The sequence below is a fragment of the Bufo bufo genome, chromosome 3 (assembly GCF_905171765.1).
Source record: "Bufo bufo chromosome 3, aBufBuf1.1, whole genome shotgun sequence".
Classification (NCBI taxonomy): domain Eukaryota; kingdom Metazoa; phylum Chordata; class Amphibia; order Anura; family Bufonidae; genus Bufo; species Bufo bufo.
The window spans coordinates 696561489-696589222 of record NC_053391.1 but is presented as its reverse complement, the minus strand read 5'-3'; the positions used below and the strand labels follow the sequence as shown (position 1 = coordinate 696589222).

The following is a 27734-nucleotide window of genomic DNA, read 5'->3' as shown; positions in this document are numbered from 1 at the left end:
GGCCGTTCTTCCAATCAGATGCCAGCAGCCGGGGCCACGCCCACCAGGAGTTTCCGGTCAGTGTCGCGACGTTTGGTTTCTGTCAGGATCGTGCGCGCCGCCGTTTTCTGTCAGGCGGGAGCCAGTGGTGAGACAGCCCCGGACGGAGGAGGGCGCAGTCTACCGGACAGGGGGGCAGCGGCTCTATAGGCGGAAGGGATAGCACGAGAGAGCGGCTCCATGTCTCACCCCCAGGGGCAGAAGCCGGCGCAGCCCTCCAATCAGAGGTGAGTACCTACGCGGCTCACAGCAGCACAGAGGATGTTTATTTACTCGGCTCCTTCCTGTGTTATCTAGTAGCATTGGTATAGATGCCCCTTTTTCTGCATACAAAGAAAGCAGCCCCCCCCCATGTCACATGACTTCAGCTTGTTTGTCCAATGCTCCCTTGATTTTTGTAGGCCCCCGTCACACGAGCGCCGCGGGTGAGGGCCGGTGCATTGCAGGAAACCCGCTCGAGTAGGAACGCAGTTTCTGTCAGTTTTGTCTGCGATTCTGTTCCGATTTTTCCGCACGCGTGCAAAACGCATTGCACTCACGCGAGAAAAAAACTGAATGTGGTACCCGGAGCCGAGCGCGGACCTCGTCACTGATCGGCGTTCTGTAGGTTTTATTATTTTTCATTATGACACGGTTCTATTGGTCTGTTCTGGTGACTGCAGGCACGCACAGTACTGGACCGCCTCCTCCTCGGGTCTCCACTACTGAGCATGTGCAGCGAAGGGCCGCCGCGCAGCATAAAGGACTTAGACCCGCCACGCTGCAGTTCAATCCTTGCCCCTCCGATCACCATCAGGTGGTAAATCCCAGAACAGGCGGGTGTGAAGACGTCAACGCGCCCATCTCTGCCGGGGCACAGAGCAGTGATGTGTCCCATCATCCCAGGCAGTAGACCAGAAGAGGTTTACGGCCTGCATCGTGAGCGCCAGTGGGGCGCTGAGGGACACGTTACTACTGGAGGGGCACTGTGGGAGGAGTTGCAACTGGGGGGGGCACTGTGGGAGGAGTTGCCATTGGGGAGGCACTGTGGGATGTTACCGTGGGGGACGTTGCCATTGGGGGAGCACTGTGGGGGACGTTGCCATTGGGGGGGCACTGTGTGGGATGTTGCCATTGAATTTTTAATACAAGGGGGTATTACCGGACACTTTTTTTCTATCAGGGCAACATATGGGGCATTACTGGAGGTGCTGGGGACCTTTTAATACTGCAGCATTATAGCAGGATTTTTTGTACATGGGCATTATTACTGGGGGCACTGTAGGGGGCATTATTAATACTGGGGGTACTGTAATGGAACTTTTACTGGGGTTAAAATAGGGGATATTAATGCTGGGGAATATTAGGGGACTTTATTTTTGGGGACACTATAGAAGCATTATTACTGGGGGGCACAATGTAGGGTTTGATTATTACTGGGAGCGCAGTGTAGGGTTTGATTATTACTGGGAGCGCAGTGTAGGGTTTGATTATTACTGGGAGCGCAGTGTAGGGTTTGATTACTACTGGGGGGCACAGTGTAGGGTTTGATTATTACTGGGGGCACAGTGTAGGGTTTGATTATTACTGGGGGGCACAGTGTAGGGTTTGATTATTACTGGGGGGCAGAGTGTAGGGTTTGATTATTACTGGGGGGCACAGTGTAGGGTTTGATTATTACTGGGGGGCACAGTGTAGGGTTTGATTATTACTGGGGGCACAGTGTAGGGTTTGATTATTACTGGGGGGCACAGTGTAGGGTTTGATTATTACTGGGGGCACAGTGTAGGGTTTGATTATTACTGGGGGGCACAGTGTAGGGTTTGATTATTACTGGGGGGCACAGTGTAGGGTTTGATTATTACTGGGGGGCACAGTGTAGGGTTTGATTATTACTGGGGGGCACAGTGTAGGGTTTGATTACTACTGGGGGGCACTCTAGGGGGCGTTATAATTGCTGGAAGCTTTATAGGGACATTATTTCTACTGGGGTCACTGTTTTTTCAGCAGTATGATATTTGGGGGCATTGGGGAGGACAGTGTGCCCCGTATTGGGAGTGGCACCGGGATGACAATGTTGGGATAGCAGGATTGGGGGTTGGAGGTTGTTGCCTTTCATTTTTCATTGCTCCAATTGAAATGATTGGAGACGGCAGAGTTGTAATTACACTGCAATGTCAGCCGCGAGCAGATAAACCACACAGCTGATCGGGGGGGGGGGGGCGGCATTCGGCCCCTGTAAATTAGTTTCCTCTGACAAGCAGGCAGTTATCAGGAAGTAATGGTTTCTTCCTGATAATTGCCTGCTTGGTCAGCGTGTCTAAATGCACCTTAAGTGTGTATATATAGATAGCTGTCAGTGACTGATAAATGTACACGGGGGGGGGGGGGGGGGGGGGGGTATCAGTAGTGTTGAGCGAACTTGTGTTTTAAGTTCGGCGTCTAAAGTTCGGGTTATCGAAGAATCGCGTTATGGATTCCGTTACCACGGACCATAATGGAATTTAGAATCCATAACGTGATTCTTCGATAACACTACCTTTAGACGCCGAACTTAAAACGCAAGTTCGCTCAACACTAGTGATCAGTGATTGGTAGCATTCTCTGTGTAAGTGTGTATACATAGCTGTGACTGATAGCTGTACACGGGGAGGTGTTATCAGTGATTGGTAGCATTCTCTGTGTAGGTGTGTATACATAGATATCTGTCAGTCACTGATAGCTGTACACAGGGGGGTCTTTTTAGTGATTGATAGCATTCTCTGTGTAAGTGTGTCTACATAGCTGTCATTGATAATTGTACACGGGGAGGTGTTATAAGTGGTGGCATTCTCTGTGTTATACACCCGGCCAGCACCCCCATAGAAATGCCGTGGACCGGAAGATTGTCGGCGGGCTCCGGAAATGCGGATGCAGACAGCACACTGTGTGCTGCCCGCATCCATTCCAACCCCATAGAGAATGAATGGGTCCGCACCTGTTTCGCAATTTGCGGAACGGATGCGGACCCATTATTACGGATGTGTGAATGGAGCCTTAGTGTGTATACAGAGATATCTGTCAGTCACAGCTGTACACGGGGAGGTGTTATCAGTGATAGTATTCTCTGTGTAAGTGTGTATACAGAGATAGCTGTCAGTCACTGATAGCTGTACACGGGGAGGTGTGTGATAGTATTCTCTGTGTAAGTGTGTATACAGAGATAGCTGTCAGTCACTGATAGCTGTACACAGGGAGGTGTTATCAGTGATAGTATTCTCTGTGTAAGTGTGTATACAGAGATAGCTGTCAGTCACTGATAGCTGTTTACGGGGAGGTGTGTGATAGTATTCTCTGTGTAAGTGTGTATACAGAGATAGCTGTCAGTCACTGATAGCTGTACACGGGGAGGTGTGTGATAGTATTCTCTGTGTAAGTGTGTATACAGAGATAGCTGTCAGTCACTGATAGCTGTACACGGGGAGGTGTTATCAGTGATAGTATTCTCTGTGTAAGTGTGTATACAGAGATAGCTGTCAGTCACTGATATCTGTACACAGGGAGGTGTTATCAGTGATAGTATTCTCTGTGTAAGTGTGTATACAGACATATGTCAATCGCTGATAACTGTACACAGGGAGGTGTTATCAGTGATAGCATTTTCTGTGTAAGTGTGTATACATACATAGCTGTCAGTCACTGATAGTTGTGCCAGTGACTGATTTTATTACTATTTATTTGAAAGCACCATTAATTAATTACAAGGTGATGTTCCTCTAAAGGGGGATATACGTACATAATATAAAACAAGTATAATAAGCATGGCATCAGTTACAGGATACTACAGACTGGCGGAGAACCCTGCCTGCGAGGGCTTACCATCTACAGGGGAAGGAGATGAGTGAGGCTGAGATCTGCCCATCTGGCTGTGTGGTGGCAGCATGCTTATTATAGGGGGTAGGCTTTCTCCTTTTTGTTGAAGAGGTGGGTTTTAGGGTTGCTTTTGAAGGTTTGGATTTTGGAGAAGAGTCTGATGTGCAGGGGAAGAGAGTTCCACAGAATGGGTTCTTGTGAGAATTGGAGTTTACGTGTGAGGATATATTGGGGAAGCGGGTCCGAGATATCCGGAGGAGACGGATTGTGGACGGCTTTATGTGTAGTTCTTACTATTTTAAACCGAATTCCCTGTGCAACGGGGAGCAAGGAGGGGAGAGGTGGATTAACCAGGCAGCAGAGTTAAAGGGTTTCTATCACTTGGTATGACATAATTAGCTGTCAGACACTAGCGATCCGCTAGTGTCTGCTCTGGCCAACCATCCTACTATAATCACTTGTGGGGCAGCGGTTTTGCTAAAAAACTAACTTTTATAAATATGCTAATGAGCCTCTAGGTGCTATGTGGGCGTCATTAGCACCTAGAGGCTCCGTCTACCTTCATACACAGCCGCCGCCCAGCGCGTCCCTCCAGCCCGCCCATGTCCTCCTCCGTGTGACGCAGCGGACGAGTTCTCGCGCATGCGCCGTGCGCGGCTGTATTCGGCGCATTTGAGATCTCAGCTCGGAGCGGTCAGACATTCAATGCGCATGCGCCGAATACAGCCGCGCATGCGCATTGAATGTCTGACCGCTCCGAGCTGAGATCTCAAATGCGCCGAATACAGCCGCGCACGGCGCATGCGCGAGAACTCGTCCGCTGCGTCACACGGAGGAGGACATGGGCGGGCTGGAGGGACGCGCTGGGCGGTGGCTGTGTATGAAGGTAGACGGAGCCTCTAGGTGCTAATGACACCCACATAGCACCTAGAGGCTCATTAGCATATTTATAAAAGTTAGTTTTTTAGCAAAACCGCTGCCCCACAAGTGATTATAGTAGGATGGTTGGCCAGAGCAGACACTAGCGGATCGCTAGTGTCTGACAGCTAATTATGTCATACCAAGTGATAGAAACCCTTTAAGGATAGATTGGAGGGATGCAAGAGTGTTGGATCAGAAGCCACAGAGGAGGATGTTGCAGTAGTCCAGGCGGGAGATGATGAGGGCACGCAGTTCAGTTCACTCAGGGTTAGATCAGAAGCCAGAGAGATGTTCTTGAGTTGAAAGCGGCAGGTGGAGGTGAAGGATAGCAGTCCCTGTATAAATGTGTTTGCATAGATAGTGGTCAGCTGCTGATAGTTGTCTGGAGGGGGGGGGGGGGTCATCTTAAGGTCAGAAATAGCAGAGATTATAATGTAATGTATAGAATTTTACTGAATCTTTAACCACAAAGTATATATCAGTCCGCTCAGCTTCTCCTGCTCTATAACGTGCTGCCCGCAGGTTACACTGCATTTCATGGGGACAACTTCTCTTTAGTTGGGGGGCTGCTGTCACGGGGGTAACTATAGATGACAGACTTTATAACTTATATGTTGGTGCCATAGAAAATAATGTTTGTCTCAGAGCTCCTTCTGCACACCCTATAATTCATCATCGTTATTGTCTTTCAGCCTCACTGGCTGCCTCTATCAAGTCGTTCAAGTGGGACTGCCCGGGTCAAACGTTCTGAAGCTTCTCCCGATATTAAAACCTAAGGATAATCCACTTCCTGCAGTGCCCTCTCCAGTAACACCCAGCGCGTCTGCACTAAATCTACCTCAAACACTTCTATCCTCACCACCACCAACAGTCCCCATCATATCGAGGCCTAGTCCTGTCAGCGTGCCGCATGTGCAGGCACCCGCCTTTGGGAATTACATTTTTGCAGCGCAGAATAATCTCACCAACACTCTTGATGTTGGAAGACCATTTTCGCTTTCTCAGGAAACAGCTTTTTTCCTTGATAATTCCCAGTTGAGTTTTCCAACCAATTCTGTGCCAGGAAATCCAACGATCTTCATGATGAACAAGAAACTGGCCAGTCCTGTAAAACCCGCACCCATGTTACCGTCTGGACATTCCCTTCAAATACCTGCCCATGCTGAAGTGAGATCCGTTCCAGCGTCTTCCCTGCCCTTCGCCATCCAGAAGAAAATTCTGCCCCAGAGTAGCGCCTCAGATATCGGCAGGATCCCCTCAGTCATCTACGTCTCACCGGTAAATACGGTCAAAGCCACTAACAACCTGAGCGCCTCGCTTTATCCCAGCCCCGTTTACTCAAGTATAACCCCAGGAACTCAGTCCTTTCTTGTGCAGAAGCCACCATCCAGCGGGAGTGAAGCTTCTAACGGGCCTATGAAATGGGTCGTCCAAGAAAACAAGGAAGCCGCCGCTTGCCTTGTTCCTGTGAAGTCCTCCAATGAGACAGCTTCAAAAATTCTACAGATGCTGTCGAAGACCAAGATGGAAGACGTGAACCTGACCAATTCGGATCAGTCGAAGGTCATGCAGGTAAATGACAACGCTCTGGTGATGTGCAACAATAAAATATTTTTATTAACCAAAAAAGGGACGGAGCTAATCGATCCAGAAAGGAAAAATCCAGAACCGCCGCAGTACTCCTTGCCGGACAAATCGGCGCCAAAGATCGAACCAATGAAAGACTTCTCTAATAGAGTGGTGCAAGTGGTACTTTCCAAAAATAAGTCTCCCCCTCCAAGCACAGAACAGCCGGTTCAGTCCAGTGTTATCAGTACTGCAAAACCTAAAAGGAAGAGTTCTACCCCCCAAGCTCATAGAGGGGACCCTAATGTCGTTCATATTCCTGGTGATGAGGTCAGCCGCCGCGAAGTCTCCGTGAAGCCCCAGGAAACCTTGCGCAGTCTATTTAATCCAGCAGGATCCTCCACTTTAAACACTGCTAATAAAGGGGACTCTGGGAAGAAAACTGATCAGGTGAGTGCAAAGTTCTGGACTCTGGGGTGACCTACCTGACGAAGGGTTAGGGATCCTGCGTAGTCTTCTGCACCAATAAAAGTCTCTAATACTGTACGTGAACCCACTTGTCCTCGGAGCGCTGCCAGGAGTTCCCGTTCTCGTCCTCAGAGCGCACAGTCGGGTGTGGCCCCTTATTCCAGCCGACTGTAGTATTATCATCCAATCTATACATAATCCAGGGCTGTACACCTGCCGCCACAGAGACGAGAACGGCCCTGGCGCTGGGTTAGCTTCCCGTCCCTTCATTCATTCATTTGGCTGAACGCGGACTCTGTGGTTAGTCAAAAATATAATGATAAATCCCCCATTTATATCCGTCATTCCTTATAGATATTATGTGGAAGCGGGTCCTGGAGTTCACTATAACGCTGACACTTAACGCACTGATAATTCTCAATGGTAATCTTAATTTCCTTGCTTTTTTTTTTATACACGAGGGAATTGCACGCACAGTAGTTCCTTTATTGTAGACTGATTATCAGATTTGTCCAGTCGGTGTCGCCCTCACTTGTAAGGCGGAGATGACACCGTGACCGCTGCAGTCCACAGCATTGCAGGCAGTTCAGTGTATTCCTTCCGACCGCTGCCGGCTGTAACTGAAGAGTTAAAACGAAGCAGCAGCACTAAAAATGTATTTAGTGTAGCCCTATACTTGTACATTGGCACAAAGCAGCTGCTGTGTGACCACTATACTGACTCCTCTCTACCCATATACCCCGCACTACAACTACTACTCCCTGCTGACTCCCCTCTACCCATATACCGGGCACTACAGCTACTACTCCCTACTGACTCCCCTCTACCCATATACCCCGCACTACAACTACTACTCCCTACTGACTCCCCTCTACCCATATACCCGGCACTACAGCTACTACTCCCTACTGACTCCTCTCTACCCATATACCCGGCACTACAGCTATTACTCCCTACTGACTCCCCTCTACCCATATACCGGGCACTACAGCTACTACTCCCTACTGACTCCCCTCTACCCATATATCCCGCACTACAGCTTCTACTCCCTACTGACTCCTCTCTACCCATATATCCCGCACTACAGCTACTACTCCCTACTGACTCCTCTCTACCTATATGCCAGGCACTACAACTACTACTCCCTACTGACTCCTCTCTACCCATATACCGGGCACTACAGTTACTACTCCCTACTGACTCCTCTCTACCTATATACCCCGCACTACAGCTACTACTCCCTACTGACTCCTCTCTGCCCATATACCGGGCACTACAGCTACTATTCCCTACTGACTCCTCTCTACCCATATACCCGGCACTACAGCTACTACTCCCTACTGACTCCTCTCTACCCATATACCCTGCACTACAGCTACTACTCCCTACTGACTCCCCTCTACCCATATACCGGGCACTACAGCTACTACTCCCTACTGACTCCCCTCTACCCATATATCCCGCACTACAGCTACTACTCCCTACTGACTCCTCTCTACCCATATATCCCGCACTACAGCTACTACTCCCTACTGACTCCTCTCTACCTATATGCCAGGCACTACAACTACTACTCCCTACTGACTCCTCTCTACCCATATACCGGGCACTACAGTTACTACTCCCTACTGACTCCTCTCTACCCATATACCGGGCACTACAGTTACTACTCCCTACTGACTCCTCTCTACCTATATACCCCGCACTACAGCTTCTACTCCCTACTGACTCCTCTCTACCCATATACCGGGCACTACAGCTACTACTCCCTACTGACTCCTCTCTACCTATATTCCCCGCACTACAGCTACTACTCCCTACTGACTCCTCTCTACCTATATACCCCGCACTACAGCTACTACTCCCTACTGACTCCTCTCTACCCATATACCGGGCACTACAGCTACTACTCCCTACTGACTCCTCTCTACCCATATACCCTGCACTACAGCTACTACTCCCTACTGACTCCTCTCTACCCATATACCGGGCACTACAGCAACTACTCCCTACTGACTCCCCTCTACCCATATACCGGGCACTACAGCTACTACTCCCTACTGATTCCTCTCTACCCATATACCGGGCACTACTCCCTACTGACTCCTCTCTACCCATATACCGGGCACTACAGCTACTACTCCCTACTGACTCCTCTTTACCAATTTGCCTATGACTGTCCCCGAGTATTTTTGCTTTTACACCTACCTGCTCCCAGATAATGTGCACTGTAGCCCAGTTGCTTCCACCATATTGAGCACAGTGTCCACCCTTTCCCCCCTATATGTATGATACATACTGTGAGGTACACACTTCTCATGTCCATGCAGAACTGAGGTCGCAGCTGAATCCAGGTAACTGTAGTATCCAGCTTCCCGGGCCTCTTTCATATCTTGCAGCCTATCCTGCACCTCCCCTCGTCCCCAGAGAGCGGCGCTGCAAGACTCATGTAGTGAGGCAGACTGTCCTCTGTGAAGAGTCCGTTCCTGCACGGATGGAGCGAATACTGATGTCATCATTCTGACCAAATTAACTGAACAGGCCAAATAATTAAATTAATCGCCCAGCCCTCCCCTATACACATAGGTGAGGCTCTGTGGTGGGTGCTGTACTCCATCACCTCCTGGAGACCAGTGATATTTCTCTGTCAGTCCTCCTTCTCTGCAGCTGCCATACAGTGCACACCCCATAGGAGCCTGCTGTCGGTCTACTTAGGGAATACAGGAAGGGTGTGTCTCCAATATGGCCGCCCCCAGGGATTTAGAAATAAACATTAGTTCTTTTCTGCCGCCTTCCACCGCATGAGCGCATGTAATGAACAACGCCTGATGTAATGAAGTGCTTTATTCTTCGGGTGTTATGTTGTAGTATTGCCATGGCCCTGCAGACGTTTCATCTTTGTTCTGTGGTCTTGCAGCTTCTGCCCAAATCTAAGGATGCAGGAATCGTTCCGAGCGCAGAGGCTTCTGAAGTGAACGGGATGGATGATAGAAGCTGGAGGCTGAGGTTTGGCTTAGTGAAGAAAGAAAAGATAATCCTGAAGCGGATGCCTCTGATTGGGGCTCAGAGCACGACGCAGCCTGACTCGCGTCCTCGGCTAGCTGTCGGGAAGGACGCGGAGGTGAGTGGCCGCACTTTACCGCTCCTTTTCCGCCTCTTACGGGATAGACATATCCACACTGTACATGCATAACCTTTACATTTGTACGTCCTAGCAGGCGTTAACACCTGAGCGGTACGCTTTACTTGCAGTTGAGGCTGGTAAACTTTCTAATATACTTTGCTTTTCAGTTTGTCTCTGTTCTTAATATTTCTGCTTGCTGTCAGTGAAAGTATAGATTTGTCATCCAGAGCATGAAGACCAGCTGTGACCTAACCCTGCTCAACCAGCTCCAAATGTCCACAAACCTGTCCCTTTTTTTCCCCCCCATAGGATCCTGTGAAAATGCAATTGAAACGAAAGTCTTCCAGCGAACAGACTGTACCCGCTTCAAAGAAGCAGAAGAGGGCAGAAGGCGGTGATCTGCGCCCTGTAAACGTGCCTCCTGACTCTCCATCGTCTTCTCCTGTATTCAGCTGCTCTGCTGTAACAGGAGGAAGAAATCCTTTTCCTGTAGCAAGAGACTTTGAAACTACCGAGACCTCAAGGTCCATCTGGTCGCCATCGTACTATGGGGAAGAAGCTGCTTATCCACCAGACAGCAAGGATTTCCAGGTCCATCAGGACTCTACCGAACACTTCAGTCCTGCTTCACTGCCGAGATTTCACATCGACTCTTTGTCCTCTATGTATCCTGATGAGACCACTAAGGATGAAAAAATCCAGAGACTAAAGGAAGTGTTGGAGGAGCGCGAAAAGGCGCTGGAAGCTCTGCGCCACCAGAAGAACACCTAAATGCATTGGTTAATATTAAATGTTTGTTTTCTACCATTAATTCAAAGACTGGTGAAGCCCAGACCCCATACATGGGAGCTGCACTATTTGATTTTGTAATTTTAAGGCGGCCATAGACTTGCTGTTATTTTGTCCAGGCTGACCATGAATAAGCAGCTAGACCGCTAATCTGTAGCAGCGATACGTTTATTTATTTTCAGCAAGTGGAAACTTGACCCATTATTCAGACACCGCACAATATTTTGGTATGTAGACCATCTGACATCGCAGGCAGGGACCATGGTACAGTCAAAAGTGGCCAAAAGTTTTGAGACTGGCACAGATTTGGTCTTACACAAAGTTTGCCGCTCCAGTTTTTTGGATCTTTTTGTCAGTTGTTTCTATGGCATACTGAAGTACAGTTGGGGCCCATTCACATGGCTTTTTTTCTGGGTGGAATTTTGTCATGGACACTGCACCAAAATTTGGATGGCGACCAGTCTGCCTCCCATTAGTTTCAGTGGGATTCGGCGTTGCAATTCACAGCCCAGTAGTTAAAAGCTGCGGCCACACCAAGAAGGGTCGTGCCCCTTGTCTGCACGTTGTGCGGGCAGCTGCAGATTGAAGCCACGGAAGCTGTCTATTCACTTCTTAGCTCCATTCAGTGGAACTAAGCCACAAGCAGGTCCGTGGCATCTGAAGTGAACAACAGTGTCTGAAACCACCAGGGTTTCTGCCGCGGTATACACAGCAGATTTTGTGTCAAAATCCTCCTTATGAAATGCTTATAAGAGGTTGTTCACAAGTTTTTATTTTAAAGAGGTGGTCCGGGCTTTTAATATTGATGACCTATCCTCAGGATCGGCAGGGGTCAGCACCCCCGCCAATCAGCTGTTTGAACAGATGGCACCCGCAGTGTTCGCATGCGGTATGTCTATGGGACAGCAACAGTGGACAGGAAAAGCGAGGTGGGACAGCACGTGCTTACTGCGTGCGCTCTCTCAAACAGCTGATCTGTGGGGGTGTCGGGTGTCAGACACCCGCCATTCTGATAATGATGACCTGTCCTGAGGATAGGTGATCAATAGAAAAAGCCTGGAGAACCCCTTTAACTTCTCTTGACAAATACATGGTTTATGCAAAGACTCAGTATTTCCAGTGTTGACCCTTCTTTTCCAAGACTTCTGCAATTCGTCCTGGATGCTGAATATCAGCTTCTGGGCCAAATCCTGACTGCTAACAACCCGTTCTTGCCTAATTAGTGCTTGGAGTTCATCACAATCTCTTTTTGTTTTGTTCATTCTCTTTTTGAGGATTGGGATCTGGGGAGTTTACTGGCCAAGGACCCAAAAGAGATAACAGAGTGCCTCTGTGAACAGAACATTGACATTTTGGGTCCATGTTCAGGAAACCTCCAGATCTCAATCCCATAAAGAAACTGTCATCAATCCTCAAAAAACGGATGGGCAAACAAAAACACACGTGATGGGTCGTCATCAGTCAGTGTTTGGCCCAGAAGCTGATATCCAGCATGCCAGGGCGAACTGCAGAAGTCTGGAAAAAGGGCTAATACTGGAAATATTCAGGCTTTGCATAGATTTGATGGATTTGTCAAGAGAAGTTAAAAGAAAAGTATGAAATGCTTATAAATTAACTTCAGTATACCAAAAAAATCAGACAAAAAGTCAGTCAGTCCCAAAAAATATCTGTCAGTCTTAACTTTTGGCTACGGCTGTACAGCCATTTACGAGTGAGGATCACAGCCCTTTCATTTCAAGGGTCCCCAGCTTCAAGGCCCCACCAGTGTAAGCCCCTAGGTCCTCTAACCTCCCTATAAATATAGCTGGGTCGAACTCTCGTTCGTTGGGTTAAATGATGGCTGCGCCAGCACATAAATTATAGTTTCTGGGCAGCAGATCGCTGTCTAAAAAGCGATCTGCCCAAAAATAATGCAGATGCATGAGAGCGAGCTATTGCAATAGTGGAGGGGATCGCTGCATGTAAATGGAGAACTTCAGCCGCACTGAACGAGCAGCCGACTGTCGGCAAGGAACGCTTCCTTCCTGACGATCTGCTGCCTGTCTGCCCTTAGGCCCCTATGAGACTGCTCCATTATCGGGAGCAAGCGTTCATAGGAATGCTTCTGATAACTGGACTATGTAATCAGCCGACGAATGAGCAAACCCTTGCTTGTTGTGTAATGGGCAGCGTTCATCAGGATGGCCAGTTATCGGAAACACATCTCCTTGTGTATGAGAGTCACATTTGAGGGGGGTTTATCACTGTTGTCACCTCCCATTGACCCTTCTGGATCAGTCACAATAGCGTAATCACATGTAGGCGCTCTACCACCCCATAGATCTTTACGATGCGAGTAAGGCTTTGAGGTGACAGGAGCCTGGTTGATGTTGGCTACGTTTTGACCTCTTATGCTCTCGATGTCATGTTACCCGGCATATTGACTATCACATTTTAAGTTTCTGACTTTTAAAAGTAGCTGTGAAGCCTGGATTTTTATGTTCTCCCGTATATTGCTCACCTGTAAATAATTGGGGGTTGTTTCTAAAAAAAGAAAAAAAAGGAATTTTAAAAGCTTCATCGTCGTCGAGGCGAATCGAAGTGAAAGTAGATTGTTCATTTTTAGTGTTGACTGTTCTGAGGTGGTTGTTCCGTCTGTGTCAGTGGACGTTTGGGGTCATTGTAGGTTAGAAGAGAGGACCACCTTCAGAAACATTTCATGATTACACATAGAAGGCCCATGTGCCTGGAGGGGATGTTTGCTCAGTGTTGCCACCGTACAGTGCAGTCCCTGCGGTACAGAAGCGGCTGCGTCGGATCCTACAAGTATTCGAGAACCTCTTCATCCCCTGGATGCAGTTACGTTGTAAGATTTCCCTCTAGGATCTGGGTGGTCAGTATTTGATCAGTATCTTGTTACTATCCCAGTGCTGTGATCCTTCATGTGACAGTATTGTCACTTAGGCCGGGTTCACCTCAACATTTAGTTTTCTATTCTTCTGAGGGGTCACACAGGACTTTTTTTTTCCCCTAAAAATAAGCACAACAGATGCTCAAAATTTTTTTCTGTTGCTCTAACAGATCAGAAAAACGGAAAACTAAACGGTGATGTGAACGCGGCCTTAATGTTATTTTCTTCTCTTTTGTGCGCCTTCCCCGTATTATGTGATTTGTCATCTCTCCTTCTCACGGTTTGTTTCACATGACTGAAGTCCACACGATCCATTAAAGCAATCTGCTTATCCCTTCGTTAAATTTCTTTCTTCACAATGCTCTTGTTATCGGCCTCGTGCACAAACCCCGAATTTGGCATTGCTACATTACAGGAGAGCCATGTAAGGCGGGGAACGGGCAAGTACGCTTCCCACCTCTGGTCCAGCGGGGAGTGGGGCTGACGCAAATTGTTTTAAAGCTGGACGACCCACTTTTCCGTGTCCTACCAGTAACTACACCAGGATGGATGCAGCAGATTTACTGATACTCACATAGCAGTAATACAAAGCATAGGAGGGAAACTACAGCTGCTGTCGTGTTGGACTCCTGAAAACTAACTACCAGTAGGGCTAAATCCTACGTTCCTGGACGTCCTCCATGACAGCAGGGGGGACAACAGCCCGAGGTTCTCTCAAATCACGACTCTAAAGTCCATAATGTGTGAAGAAAGTATGAACGCTTGATTGTGTGGCTGCTTTTCATATTTGGACTGTGGAGGTAGATGTTCAGATGGCTTAAAAGAAATGTCACCAAAAATGTTATCTGCCAGTTAAAAACCAGATAGTAGCACATCTGTTTTTATTTTCTGATTGCAGATTTGTTTCTTTTTATTTTCTGAACATGATTATGGGGGCGGCCATCTTGCCTGAGCTGTTCTTAACAGCGTTTACAAAGCATTAAGAAAATTATTTTACAGCAGCTACATGGTCGATGGACACAGTGGTCAGGAGCGGACCTCATTGACTTCTATGGGAGAGGTTTCCAGGTTCTGTGACCTGTGCAGAGGTCATTGTACAGGGAGGGAATAGATAAGCTCTGAGAATCACCTATTGCTAATGATCGATCCTGTCTTATCAGTACATTGAGGTGATATCATTACAGGCACGATTAGAATGACAGCATTAAAGTGATCTGTACTGCAGGAGTTTATGGTTTTTGTTTATATATTAACATTGACATGGAAAATTAAAAAGAACATCAAAAATTCTTTAAAAGTATGGTAAACATAATTTAAACAATCCGCCTTTTTTTGTGAATGGCCCTTCATTTCTATAGGACAAGTTGCTCCTTGGAAACTCTAGTATTAGTGAATGGAAGTTTTCTGACACATTTCTAGGGTGCCCGTTGAGACCACCTTCCCTTTGTTCTCCACTGCATACTGGTTTAAAAGATTTGAATCTCTTCTCCAAGATTTTGTTATACCTCGATACATGAGTACCCCACGTCTGACGTCCAGAGTATGGGAATGTCATTCCTGGGATTCGCACAAAAGTTAGGTAAAATGATCTATTGATTTCGGTAAAAAGATGATCGTACTTTTTGGAAGGAAGACGGATTTCAATCTGAAGATTATGTTCTAAACTTTTTAGGTATGGCACACGGATGAATAGAGCCAGAATCTTCTCCACTCTCCTTGTGGAGGTAATGGCTACAAGGAAGGATGTCTTGCGAGATAATCTTGGTTCTACTGAATCCATTAGTTCAAATGGTACTTTACAAAGTCCTGTGAGGGTGAAGTTCAAATCCCAGGGAGGAATAGACTTTTTGGGTGCAGGTCTTATTCCTGAGATGACTTTAGTAAATCTTCTAATACATTTGTGATCTGCTGGTGGAAAACCTAAGAAACTACTATGGTCGAGATCTGTACTTTTAATGTACTTGGCTGAGTCAGTTATCAAAGCCTCCTTGAAGGAAGTCTACAATGTTTGGAATATTTTTTAGGAAAATTACCTGGATGTTCACATTGTACCCACTGAGGCAACACCGATATGAGTCCGAGTGAATCGTATGGGAAGGAATAATCCATGAACCCCTCCACGTTTTAAGTTGTATATTTGACCAATAATTGTGTGGACATCATCGCTGTATAATTGAATAGCATGGAGCGCTAGCAGCTGGTGGTAAACTGTGCACAAGATACGGGATAAAAGTTATCAGAAGCACATGGTCGCTCAGCTCTGCATGAGACAAAAAAATCAGGAATACAGGAACCACAAGTTATACAGAGTACAGACGGAGAGTAAGGCGCTACAGCTTAATGGAGAAGGATATGCCCACACATTCTTCTATATATATGTGATGAACAGACTGTATCATCTCATAAAATATAGGGTAGGTTATGCAAGACTTCAACGCTCTCCCGGATGGACATGGTCATCTTCTTCGTTATCTTTTATGGGAAGCTTGTCGCTTAAAGGGAACCGGTCACCTCAAAATCGCATATAAAACCGCCAACATTACCTTATAGTAGCCCCCAGTCTGTTATTAATGATCTGTTTGATCCGGTAATCTGATGCTCCATACATGACAAAAACGATGTTTTAATCGCCATCGGCGCTATCTGGCTGGTCAGTCTGAAGTCAAGGGGGCAGCGGCCTCCTTGCTTCAAGTCAAGATAAGCACGCCCCCTAACCGTCCCCTCTTCTGTGTAATTGACATCCTGCAGTTCGGCCTGGGATCGCGTTAGTCTCACGCATGTGCGGTGCGCTGATGAAACCCGGCTAACTGCGGGAGCCAGGATCGCGCAGTGACAAGGAGCGCATGCGTGAACTAACACGATCCCAGGCCGCACTGCAGGATGTCAATCACACAGAAGAGGGGACGGTTAGGGGGCGTGCTTATCTTGACCTGAAGCAAGGAGGCCGCTGCCCCCTTGACTTCAGACTGACCGGCCAGATAGCGCCGATGGCGATTAAAACATCGTTTTTGTCATGTATGGAGCATCAGATTACCGGATCAAACACATCATTAATAACAGACTGGGGGCTACTATAAGGTAATGTTGGCGGTTTTATATGCGATTTTGAGGTGACCGGTTCCCTTTAATTTATTGAACTGTATTACAGCCCTTATTGGTGGTAATCAGGAGATATGGAGTTAAATTCAAGGGATTTTTGGTATGAGCCCGCTATTCTAGTGATTACTTTATCTCTAGCGAAAAAGTATTTGTGAGTTTAAAAATCGATTATTTTGATGCCAGGAAGACAGAATTGAGTGTTGGAGAGGACACACATGAAATTTGCTCCAAAAGATATGGGAATGCAAAAGGTCATGAGATCTAGGATGGACACATAGCTGCCCTTAGGAAGCAAGAGCTTTTTTTCTTGAACAATTAGATTTTCTCTGTTTGCATTCTGGTATGTATGATTGCTGCCACCTTTAAAGAGGACCTTTCACTAGAATAAAACATCTAAACTAACTATACAGACATGGAGAGCGGCGCCCAGGGATCTCCCTGCACTTACTGTTCTCTCCGTTCTCTCGGTATAGCCTCCGGTATCTTCATAGTTAGGCTCCACCCAGGGGAACCTGCCGGTGTCTCATTCTCCCATGCTGTAGCGCTGGCCAATCGCAGCGCTCAGCTCATAGCCTGAGAGAGAGAAAAAAACTCTCAGGCTATGAGCTGAGCGCTGCGATTGGCCAGCGCTGCAGCAAGGGACACGCCTCATACAAAAAATCAGTCAAGTACAACAGAGGGAGCGCAGACATCGGAGCCTATACCGGGCGAACGGAGCGGCGCCCAGACATACTAGTAAGTGCAGGGGGACCCCTGGGCTCCGCTCTGCCCACTGATATAGTTCGCTTTTAGTTTCTACACTAGTGAAAGGTCCTCTTTAATAGCCAGCCAGTGGTTTCCCCGTTAGAGGGGTGCATGCCTGGGAGATTGCCACATTGCACTGCTCCATCGATCACTCCAATAGGCCATATGCCACTAAGATACACTATGACTGTGCAATACTGTATTAGCATTGCGCTGCTTGCATCAAGTCCACCGCACAAGACTCTCCACTTGATGTAGGAACAGGGTTAGGTGACTTACTGTAAGTATTTATGGATGCACACAGGTAGGCACAGTTATTGTGAGGGATAAGAGAGTAGGGAAATTTGTTATGTAGGGGAATTATTAACGTGGAGAACACAAAAGGAGTATTACTTTTGGGGACATGGAGAAGAATTACTAGTTTGAGAGGCATGCACAGTGGACAGTATTATCGTATGGGACACAAAGAGGGCATAATTAGTGTGTTTGGCTTATAAGAAGGTGTTAGTGCTGGGTGGGGGCCTGTGCTTCTGATCGTTGTGTAGGCTCCTTTGCCTACACAATTTATTGTTCTGGTGGCCAGCCCATAAGATTGTCACTCTGACAACTCCACCTAATTCAGTTCCCATCTTGGAGGTGTAAATGAGAAAGAAGGCCACCAGCCTGGGCTGTGTTATAAATGAGCCTGCTGGCAATATTGTAGGGCCGGTCTGAGAGGAGGGGGAATTACTAAGGCTGGTGCTGAAGATAAAAATCGAAGTAGATATATATATAATTTCCATTTTGATGACATTGATACCCTTCTCAAGCCCAAGTTCAGCGCCTGCAAGCCCTATGTCCTCATACAGCCACCAAAACAAATCTAGAGTGTCAGCATCAGCCAACCACCAGGAAGGGAGACATCAGGCTAGGGTACCCTAGAGGCAAAACTCCAGAGGAGAGAGGCTCTACCCACCCCCAACCTCTCATACTCCAGAGAGCGCACCTTCACCATGTCTCCAAGAATGTTCCTAACCACCTTATCCATGGGGGGGGATTTGCGATGTGTCGAGAATAAACATCGTGCATGCCACATGTAGTACCTGACCATTGAGCTGACTAGGAATAAAGTGCAGCGGGCCTACCACCCAGGTGTCTGAATGCTGCATAGGCCCATTCTGCATAGGAAAGAGTGACCAGCCGATGGAGGTCCCCACCCTGGTGTAAACATCTGTGTTAAAGGAACAATGAAGCAGGAAGTGGTCCATGCTCTCCAGCACACCACCTGTCACGACGGGGAGTGGGGGAATCCCCCCCCCCCCCCCCCATCGCGCAATGTCCTTTGCTACCAGGCTGCAATGCAGGGAAAAGGGAGCTGGTCACCTCCTAAAACATCCCTCAACAGGCCCTAGTCTCCTAGTTGTATGAGCCCCCTTCAAAGGTAAGGGGACTCATACCCACGTGCCTAGAAGTCTAAGTATCCCTGCATTGCCCTACAGCTGGTGACAGGGCAGAGAACACCTGTTCATCCAGGACACGGATGACAGGCGTCTCCAGAGACCCAATAGCTGGCAGGGTGCAAGACTATAAACAGTACGGCAGGTAAATAGCACAGCAACACCACAAATGCTATGAACTCTTACCTGCCGCAGCCGAGATGGAAGGACGGCACCAACGACAACCCGGACCTCCCTGCGGCTACAAGAAGCATGGAGGTTCCAGGCTGGGAAGAACACAGTCTTGCATATTGCTTAAACCCCTCCAGTGCAACATACACACACCAAAAGTGACACGTCAAGCAGCCATGCTGGTAACAACACCACAAAATACCAGACATGGCACACCACACTAGACGTACAACAAAACCAGAGAGGAAGGGTACAGGAAACAGACACAAATAATAACAATGACAACTAAGGGTGGCTCACACAGCATGACACATTCAGCCAGGGAGCAGAGCTCCAACACAGACTGACAACAAGCAAACTCAAACTGACCTCAAGCTCCACCACACCAACATATAAGGAGGCTTGAGGTCACACCCACCACACTCCAAGTTTAACCCCATGCACACCAAAGCAGGGAAAACACCATTAAACGTTGCCGTAGGCAACTAAATGAAGCCACGACCTTAACACAAGGTCGTGACACCACCGCACTCCTCTCGGGGACCGCCCCTGTCCTCAGAGCTCCTACACTTCAGATTGTCCCTCACTCACAGTTTCCCATGGAAGCAGCGTGAAGTCAAAAAACTTCAAAGGGATCCTAATGGAATTCAAAAGCCGTAACCCGACCCCCAGATCCCAACTTGGGCAGTCCCTAAGGGCCAGAGGTTTCTGGAAATGGGTCAACAGAACCCTCTGGTCAAGGAGTTTCCTTGACTGAGTCCTGATTTCCCACATCCCCAGACCTTACCGACGTAATACTTTCAGAATCAGGGCAGCACAAGACGGGAGATGTCCATGTGGTGTGCGGAGATCCTTCGCTTGTCCCCCTGTCTCCCATTCCTGGAAGAAAGGCCGAAACTATCCCCGACAGGAGACTACCCACAGAGGAGCCCAACCACAGGGTTGACCATACTCAACCCTCCTTGTGCTGTAAGTAACCTCCCTCCTGACAAGGTTCAGTCTATTTCCCCATAACATCTGGAAGAGCAGACTGTAGACCCGGTTCCAGAAAGGTTCTGGCAAGACGCACACACTGCCCAGATATGACAGCAAAGGGATCAGGTAGGTTTTGATAATGTTCACCCTTTCCCTGAGGGTCAAAGACCAAACCTTCCACTGGTCCACCCTTTGAGCCGCAATCTTAAGCCTGCTTTCCCAATTTTGATGGCGTTAATCTGCTGAGGACTTTTGTAGACTCCTGGGGCTCTGGAAGGGTGTCCGGGAGATCAAAACCAGGATCTCCACCTCCCAGCCAGAGACTCTCACACTTACCCCGGTTGATCTTGGATCCAGATGACTTTGAATAGCGTTCTACCTTCCGACAGCACCCACTCTGCCTCCCCTCTCGAAGACACAAAGATAGTTACGTCATCAGCATACGCCAGCACCCTCAGTGTGGTTTCTGGAGCCGTCTGGTCCATCCCGACACCAGCCAACAGCCCACGATCAACCCTACTAAGGAAGGGATCAATCGCAAACATGTACAATAGAGGGCTCAAAGAACAACCCTGGCGAACCCCAGATCCCACATCAAAAGGGCGGCCAATCCAACTGTTCACAAGTGGGAAACTTTCTCCTCCTTCATACAAGGTCTTAAGCCAATCAACAAACCCCCCCGGCAGGCCATATCTCAGAAGGACAGACCAGAGGTACTCGTGGTCAACGCGATCAAACGCTCCAGTGACCTGCCCTGCCTCACGGACACTGAGCACAGCACTAAAAGTACTTCGGCCTGGAACAGAGCAATGCTGGGCCCCAGAAAGATGCTGGGGCGCAAACTTCACCAACCGATTAAATAGCACCTTTGCCAGAATCTTTCTGTCCACACCTAGGAGCGCTACGGGATGCCATTTTTTTATGTGGAATGGATCTTTACCCTTTGACAGAATGTTCAGGGTCGACCTCCTCATTGACTTTGGTAGAGTGCCCGAGGAGAGACACTCATTGAATACCTCAGTCAATAGGGGAACTAAGGTGTCCTTAAAGGTCTTATAAAATTCAGACGTTAAGCAATCCGGACCTGCCAATTTTTTGGAAGGAAGCCCCTCAATCACCAGACTAAACTTCCTCTTTCTGGATCATTTCAGTCAAAACTTCAAGAGAGGGGTCTGCCCCTGGTTCAGTAACAGTTTCAGCCAGGAAAGCCGATATCTTATCAAGATCCCTCTTTGCCATGTGATATGAGTAAAAGGATCTGACGACCTCCAAGATCCCTGATCTGGACCTTCTCAAGGAACCCGTACTATCAACAAAGAATTAGAAGACGGTCCGGACATTATCCGCATATTATCAGGTGTCGATATACCGCATACTATAATATTATCTGGAGGAGACCGTCAGCCATAAGTGCCGGAAGTACTGCCGACCTCGGCACCTATACCCGAATATGGAGTGGAACGCAGAGACGTAAGTCATGTGGAACGCACGAACCGGAAGTAAGGAATCAGGCAAGGAAGGGAGACCTCTAGTTGCGGAAATACAATAAACAGGAAGATGATGCTGCCCTGAGTAAGTGGTGACATGTCTGTAACGTACGATCTGCCTTGCAGGATGGCAGTGTACAGTATACATGGCGTTTAAATGCCCATCATCATAGATGCAGCTGTGGATAGGTGGCACTGTAATAGTTACTAGTGGTATAGATGTATTTTAAACATGTAGCCTGCCTGTTCACCTGTGCTCCCACCTCCTGTCCCCCCTAGTGACCCTGCTCCCCCTCCTCCTGGCCCCCCCCCCACTAGTGACCCTGCTTCCCCTCCTCCTGTCACCCCACTTGTAACCCTGCTCCCCCCCACTAGTGACCCTGCTTCCCCTCCTCCTGTCACCCCACTAGTGACCCTGCTCCCCCTCCTCCTGTCACCCCACTAGTAACCCTACGCGCCCTCCTCCTGTCACCCCACTAGTAACCCTTCCCCCCTACTAGTAACCCTGCTCCCCCCACTAGTGACCCTGCTCCCCCCTCTTCCTGTCACCCCACTAGTAACCCTTCTCCCCCACTAGTAACCTTGCTCCCCCTCCTCTTGTCCCCCCACTAGTGACCCTGCTCCCCCTCCTCCTGTCCCCCCACTAGTGACCCTGCTCCCCCTCCTCCTGTCCCCCCACTAGTGACCCTGCTCCCCCCTCCTCCTGTCACCCCACTAGTAACCCTGCTCCACCCCACTAGTGACCCTGTGTGTTCCTGTACAGAGAGGAGCCTGGCTGGAGTGTGGTGAGGCCTAGCTGTGTGTCTGTCCCTGTGTGTGTGTGTGTGTGTGTGTGTGTCTGTCCCTGTGTGTGGGTGTGTGTCTGTCCCTGTGTGTGGGTGTGTGTCTGTCCCTGTGTGTGGGTGTGTGTCTGTCCCTGTGTGTGGGTGTGTGTCTGTCCCTGTGTGTGGGTGTGTGTCTGTCCCTGTGTGTGGGTGTGTGTCTGTCCCTGTGTGTGGGTGTGTGTCTGTCCCTGTGTGTGGGTGTGTGTCTGTCCCTGTGTGTGGGTGTGTGTCTGTCCCTGTGTGTGTCACCATCACCATGCCCACAGTGTTCCTATGTCTTGACGCAGCTGCATCAGGACGTTCTATGCGGGGCAGAAGAAAGATGGAAGTCGAGGCAGCGCCGCCAGCATGGAGTCTGTGGGAGGGACACAGGGAGGCACACTAAGGACGCAGGTAACACTACCACATGATCTACACTAGTGTTATCTGTGGTTTTACATAGGACTGCAGGTAACACTACCACATTATCAGGACTAGTGTTATCTGTGGTTTTACATAGGACTGCAGGTAACACTACCACATTAGCAGGACTAGTGTTATCTGTGGTTTTACATAGGACTGCAGGTAACACTACCACATTAGCAGGACTAGTGTTATCTGTGGTTTTACATAGGACCGCAGGTAACACTACCACATTATTAGGACTAGTGTTATCTGTGGTTTTACATAGGACTGCAGGTAACACTACTGCATTTTCTGTACTCAGATAGCCTTCACTGTGTTGTTACAGAGGACTGCAGGGGACATCTACTATGTTATCACTGTGTAAGGGGGCCCACTGAGACTTTATCGCCCAAGGGCCCACATGAGCCGGCGCGGCGCGATATGTGGGTGGGGCTGTGTGTGGGTGTGACTTGAGGGTGGGCGGGGACACAGGAGCCCCATAATCTCCTAATGCCTGGGGGCCCCATGAGTTGTCAGTCCTCCCCTGCTCCCTACCCTCTACATTGATTGTTCTCTCCCCTCTCTTTAGAGCCTCCAGAAGACACCGCTGCAAAACGCCGTCCTCAGAGCCAGAGGACAAGGAGGGCCCCCTATTTCCCCCGGGGAAGCATCCAGACCAGGTCCCACACCCTCCCCACTTACCAAAGACCCTCCACCAACCACTTACATATCCTCCATCACCAAACCAGCCTCACCTGTAACTAGGGTGGCCACTGGCTTCACCCTAGAAAGCCGGACTGACCCAAACCACACCCACATCGCCACAAACCACTCCCACAATGATCAAAACCACGCCTCCAAACCACATGAAGCCACGGCCCTGTATCAGTGAAGCCACGCCCCCACCATCGGATGGAAAAACACGGGGGAGGAGAGGGAAGAACTTTGTGATTGGAAGGTGAGCAGGGGCAGCCGGGGTGCTTCTCTCCCCCTCAGTCATCCACAGGGAGTCATATCTGCGGCTCTAGTGACTGACGGGGGGGTGAGAGAAGCCTCGGTCAGTTGCTGCAGCTCACGCTCAGACAGCACAATGCTGCTGTCTGAGCGTGAGCCACTGAAAAGGAGGACATCCCTGTGTCCGTCCAGGCACTGCGCCGGACGGAGGACAGGGAGCCTGAAAACCGGACTGTCCGGCCTAAAACCGGACGTCTGGCCACCCTACCTGTAACGGATGCTGAGCTCACCCTTCCTTCCCTCCTACCATCACTCATCCACCATCCATTAGAAGCTACTGATTAGAAGCTACCTTGACGACCGGTAGATGGGCCCGAAATATTTTTGATCAATTATATTCGCACAGAGCTTCTAGCTGCATTTGCAGTAAGTATGACCACCAAGCATTTATTCTTTCAGTGTTTGCTTATATCTTTGTGCAATTGACTGGCAGAGTGCTGTTACCTGTAGTTCTACTAATCCAGGTGGATCTTGCTGGTCACCATCATCATCCTCGACTGCTTGGTCCTTCTCCACCTGGCTATTAGTGTTGGGCGCGAATATTCGAATTGCGAATATTAATCGCGAATATTGGCACTTCGAGAATTCGCAAATATTTAGAATATAGTGATATATATTCATTTCAAATATTCTATTTTTTTTTTTTTCATCAGTAACCTCCCTTTTTGCTTGTGGCCAATGAGAAGGCTGCAATGTCTCTGTCCGAGCTTAGCAACATCCTTAGCAACCAATAGGAAAGCTGCCTGCCCCTTATATATAAGAACCTCCCCAGCAGCAGTGTGTGCAGATCTGAGAGAGAGCAGTGACATCGCTGAGCTCTCCGCTCTCCTGTCAGTACATTAGACAGTTATATATATATACAGACAGTCAGTGCAGATCTGAGAGAGAGCAGTGACATCGCTGAGCTCTCTGCTCTCCTGTCAGTACATTAGACAGTTATATATATATACAGACAGTCAGTGCAGATCTGAGAGAGAGCAGTGACATCGCTGAGCTCTCCGCTCTCCTGTCAGTACATTAGACAGTTATATATATACAGACAGTCAGTGCAGATCTGAGAGAGAGCAGTGACATCGCTGAGCTCTCCGCTCTCCTGTCAGTACATTAGACAGTTATATATATACAGACAGTCAGTGCAGATCTGAGAGAGAGCAGTGACATCGCTGAGGTCTCTGCTCTCCTGTCAGTACATTAGACAGTTATATATATATACAGACAGTCAGTGCAGATCTGAGAGAGAGCAGTGACATCGCTGAGCTCTCCGCTCTCCTGTCAGTACATTAGACAGTTATATATATATACAGACAGTCAGTGCAGATCTGAGAGAGAGCAGTGACATCGCTGAGCTCTCTGCTCTCCTGTCAGTACATTAGACAGTTATATATATATACAGACAGTCAGTGCAGATCTGAGAGAGAGCAGTGACATCGCTGAGCTCTCCGCTCTCCTGTCAGTACATTAGACAGTTATATATATACAGACAGTCAGTGCAGATCTGAGAGAGAGCAGTGACATCGCTGAGCTCTCCGCTCTCCTGTCAGTACATTAGACAGTTATATATATACAGACAGACAGTGCAGATCTGAGAGAGAGCAGTGACATCGCTGAGCTCTCCGCTCTCCTGTCAGTACATTAGACAGTTATATATATACAGACAGACAGTGCAGATCTGAGAGAGAGCAGTGACATCGCTGAGCTCTCCGCTCTCCTGTCAGTACATTAGACAGTTATATATATACAGACAGACAGTGCAGATCTGAGAGAGAGCAGTGACATCGCTGAGCTCTCTGCTCTCCTGTCAGTACATTAGACAGTTATATATATATACAGACAGTCAGTGCAGATCTGAGAGAGAGCAGTGACATCGCTGAGCTCTCCGCTCTCCTGTCAGTACATTAGACAGTTATATATATATACAGTCAGTGCAGATCTGAGAGAGAGCAGTGACATCGCTGAGCTCTCTGCTCTCCTGTCAGTACATTAGACAGTTATATATATATACAGACAGTCAGTGCAGATCTGAGAGAGAGCAGTGACATCGCTGAGCTCTCCGCTCTCCTGTCAGTACATTAGACAGTTATATATATATACAGTCAGTGCAGATCTGAGAGAGAGCAGTGACATCGCTGAGCTCTCTGCTCTCCTGTCAGTACATTAGACAGTTATATATATACAGACAGTCAGTGCAGATCTGAGAGAGAGCAGTGACATCGCTGAGCTCTCCGCTCTCCTGTCAGTACATTAGACAGTTATATATATACAGACAGTCAGTGCAGATCTGAGAGAGAGCAGTGACATCGCTGAGCTCTCCGCTCTCCTGTCAGGACATTAGACAGTTATATATATATATATACAGACAGTCAGTGCAGATCTGAGAGAGAGCAGTGACATCGCTGAGCTCTCCGCTCTCCTGTCAGTACATTAGACAGTTATATATATATACAGACAGTCAGTGCAGATCTGAGAGAGAGCAGTGACATCGCTGAGCTCTCCGCTCTCCTGTCAGTACATTAGACAGTTATATATATATACAGACAGTCAGTGCAGATCTGAGAGAGAGCAGTGACATCGCTGAGCTCTCCGCTCTCCTGTCAGTACATTAGACAGTTATATATATACAGACAGACAGTGCAGATCTGAGAGAGAGCAGTGACATCGCTGAGCTCTCCGCTCTCCTGTCAGTACATTAGACAGTTATATATATATACAGACAGTCAGTGCAGATCTGAGAGAGAGCAGTGACATCGCTGAGCTCTCCGCTCTCCTGTCAGTACATTAGACAGTTATATATATATACAGACAGTCAGTGCAGATCTGAGAGAGAGCAGTGACATCGCTGAGCTCTCCGCTCTCCTGTCAGTACATTAGACAGTTATATATATACAGACAGTCAGTGCAGATCTGAGAGAGAGCAGTGACATCGCTGAGCTCTCCGCTCTCCTGTCAGTACATTAGACAGTTATATATATACAGACAGACAGTGCAGATCTGAGAGAGAGCAGTGACATCGCTGAGCTCTCCGCTCTCCTGTCAGGACATTAGACAGTTATATATATATACAGACAGTCAGTGCAGATCTGAGAGACAGCAGTGACATCGCTGAGCTCTCCTGTCAGTACATTAGACAGTTATATATATACAGACAGTCAGTGCAGATCTGAGAGAGAGCAGTGACATCGCTGAGCTCTCCGCTCTCCTGTCAGTACATTAGACAGTTATATATATATATACAGACAGTCAGTGCAGATCTGAGAGAGAGCAGTGACATCGCTGAGCTCTCCGCTCTCCTGTCAGTACATTAGACAGTTATATATATATACAGACAGTCAGTGCAGATCTGAGAGAGAGCAGTGACATCGCTGAGCTCTCCGCTCTCCTGTCAGTACATTAGACAGTTATATATATATACAGACAGTCAGTGCAGATCTGAGAGACAGCAGTGACATCGCTGAGCTCTCTGCTCTCCTGTCAGTACATTAGACAGTTATATATATATATACAGACAGTCAGTGCAGATCTGAGAGAGAGCAGTGACATCGCTGAGCTCTCCGCTCTCCTGTCAGTACATTAGACAGTTAGTTATATATACAGACAGTCAGTGCAGATCTGAGAGAGAGCAGTGACATCGCTGAGCTCTCCGCTCTCCTGTCAGTACATTAGACAGTTATATATATACAGACAGTCAGTGCAGATCTGAGAGAGAGCAGTGACATCGCTGAGCTCTCCGCTCTCCTGTCAGTACATTAGACAGTTATATATATATACAGACAGTCAGTGCAGATCTGAGAGAGAGCAGTGACATCGCTGAGCTCTCCGCTCTCCTGTCAGTACATTAGACAGTTATATATATATACAGACAGTCAGTGCAGATCTGAGAGACAGCAGTGACATCGCTGAGCTCTCCGCTCTCCTGTCAGTACATTAGACAGTTATATATATACAGACAGTCAGTGCAGATCTGAGAGAGAGCAG

The 27734-nt window shown here is 48.2% G+C and overlaps 2 protein-coding genes across 3 annotated transcripts; one reads left to right on the top strand and one right to left on the bottom strand.

The window, feature by feature from the left end:
* The first annotated feature begins 50 nt into the window (after positions 1 to 50).
* Positions 51 to 11522, top strand: LRIF1 (ligand dependent nuclear receptor interacting factor 1). The gene is made up of 4 exons (XM_040426629.1): positions 51 to 266; positions 5484 to 6807; positions 9743 to 9946; positions 10259 to 11522. Exons 1-4 carry the CDS (start codon positions 220 to 222, stop codon positions 10718 to 10720), a joined length of 2037 nt encoding a protein of 678 aa, XP_040282563.1. The 5' UTR covers positions 51 to 219; the 3' UTR covers positions 10721 to 11522.
* Positions 7394 to 8888, bottom strand: LOC120996605 (loricrin-like). Of its 2 annotated transcripts, none has more exons than XM_040426632.1 (2): positions 7989 to 8888; positions 7394 to 7940 (listed from the first exon to the last, which is right to left on the bottom strand). In XM_040426632.1, exons 1-2 carry the CDS (start codon positions 8854 to 8856, stop codon positions 7537 to 7539), a joined length of 1272 nt encoding a protein of 423 aa, XP_040282566.1. In that variant the 5' UTR covers positions 8857 to 8888; the 3' UTR covers positions 7394 to 7536. The 2 variants fall into 2 exon arrangements, with proteins under 2 accessions (XP_040282566.1, XP_040282567.1); XM_040426633.1 differs by having other exon boundaries at positions 8133 to 8888.
* Positions 11523 to 27734: the final 16212 nt, after the last annotated feature.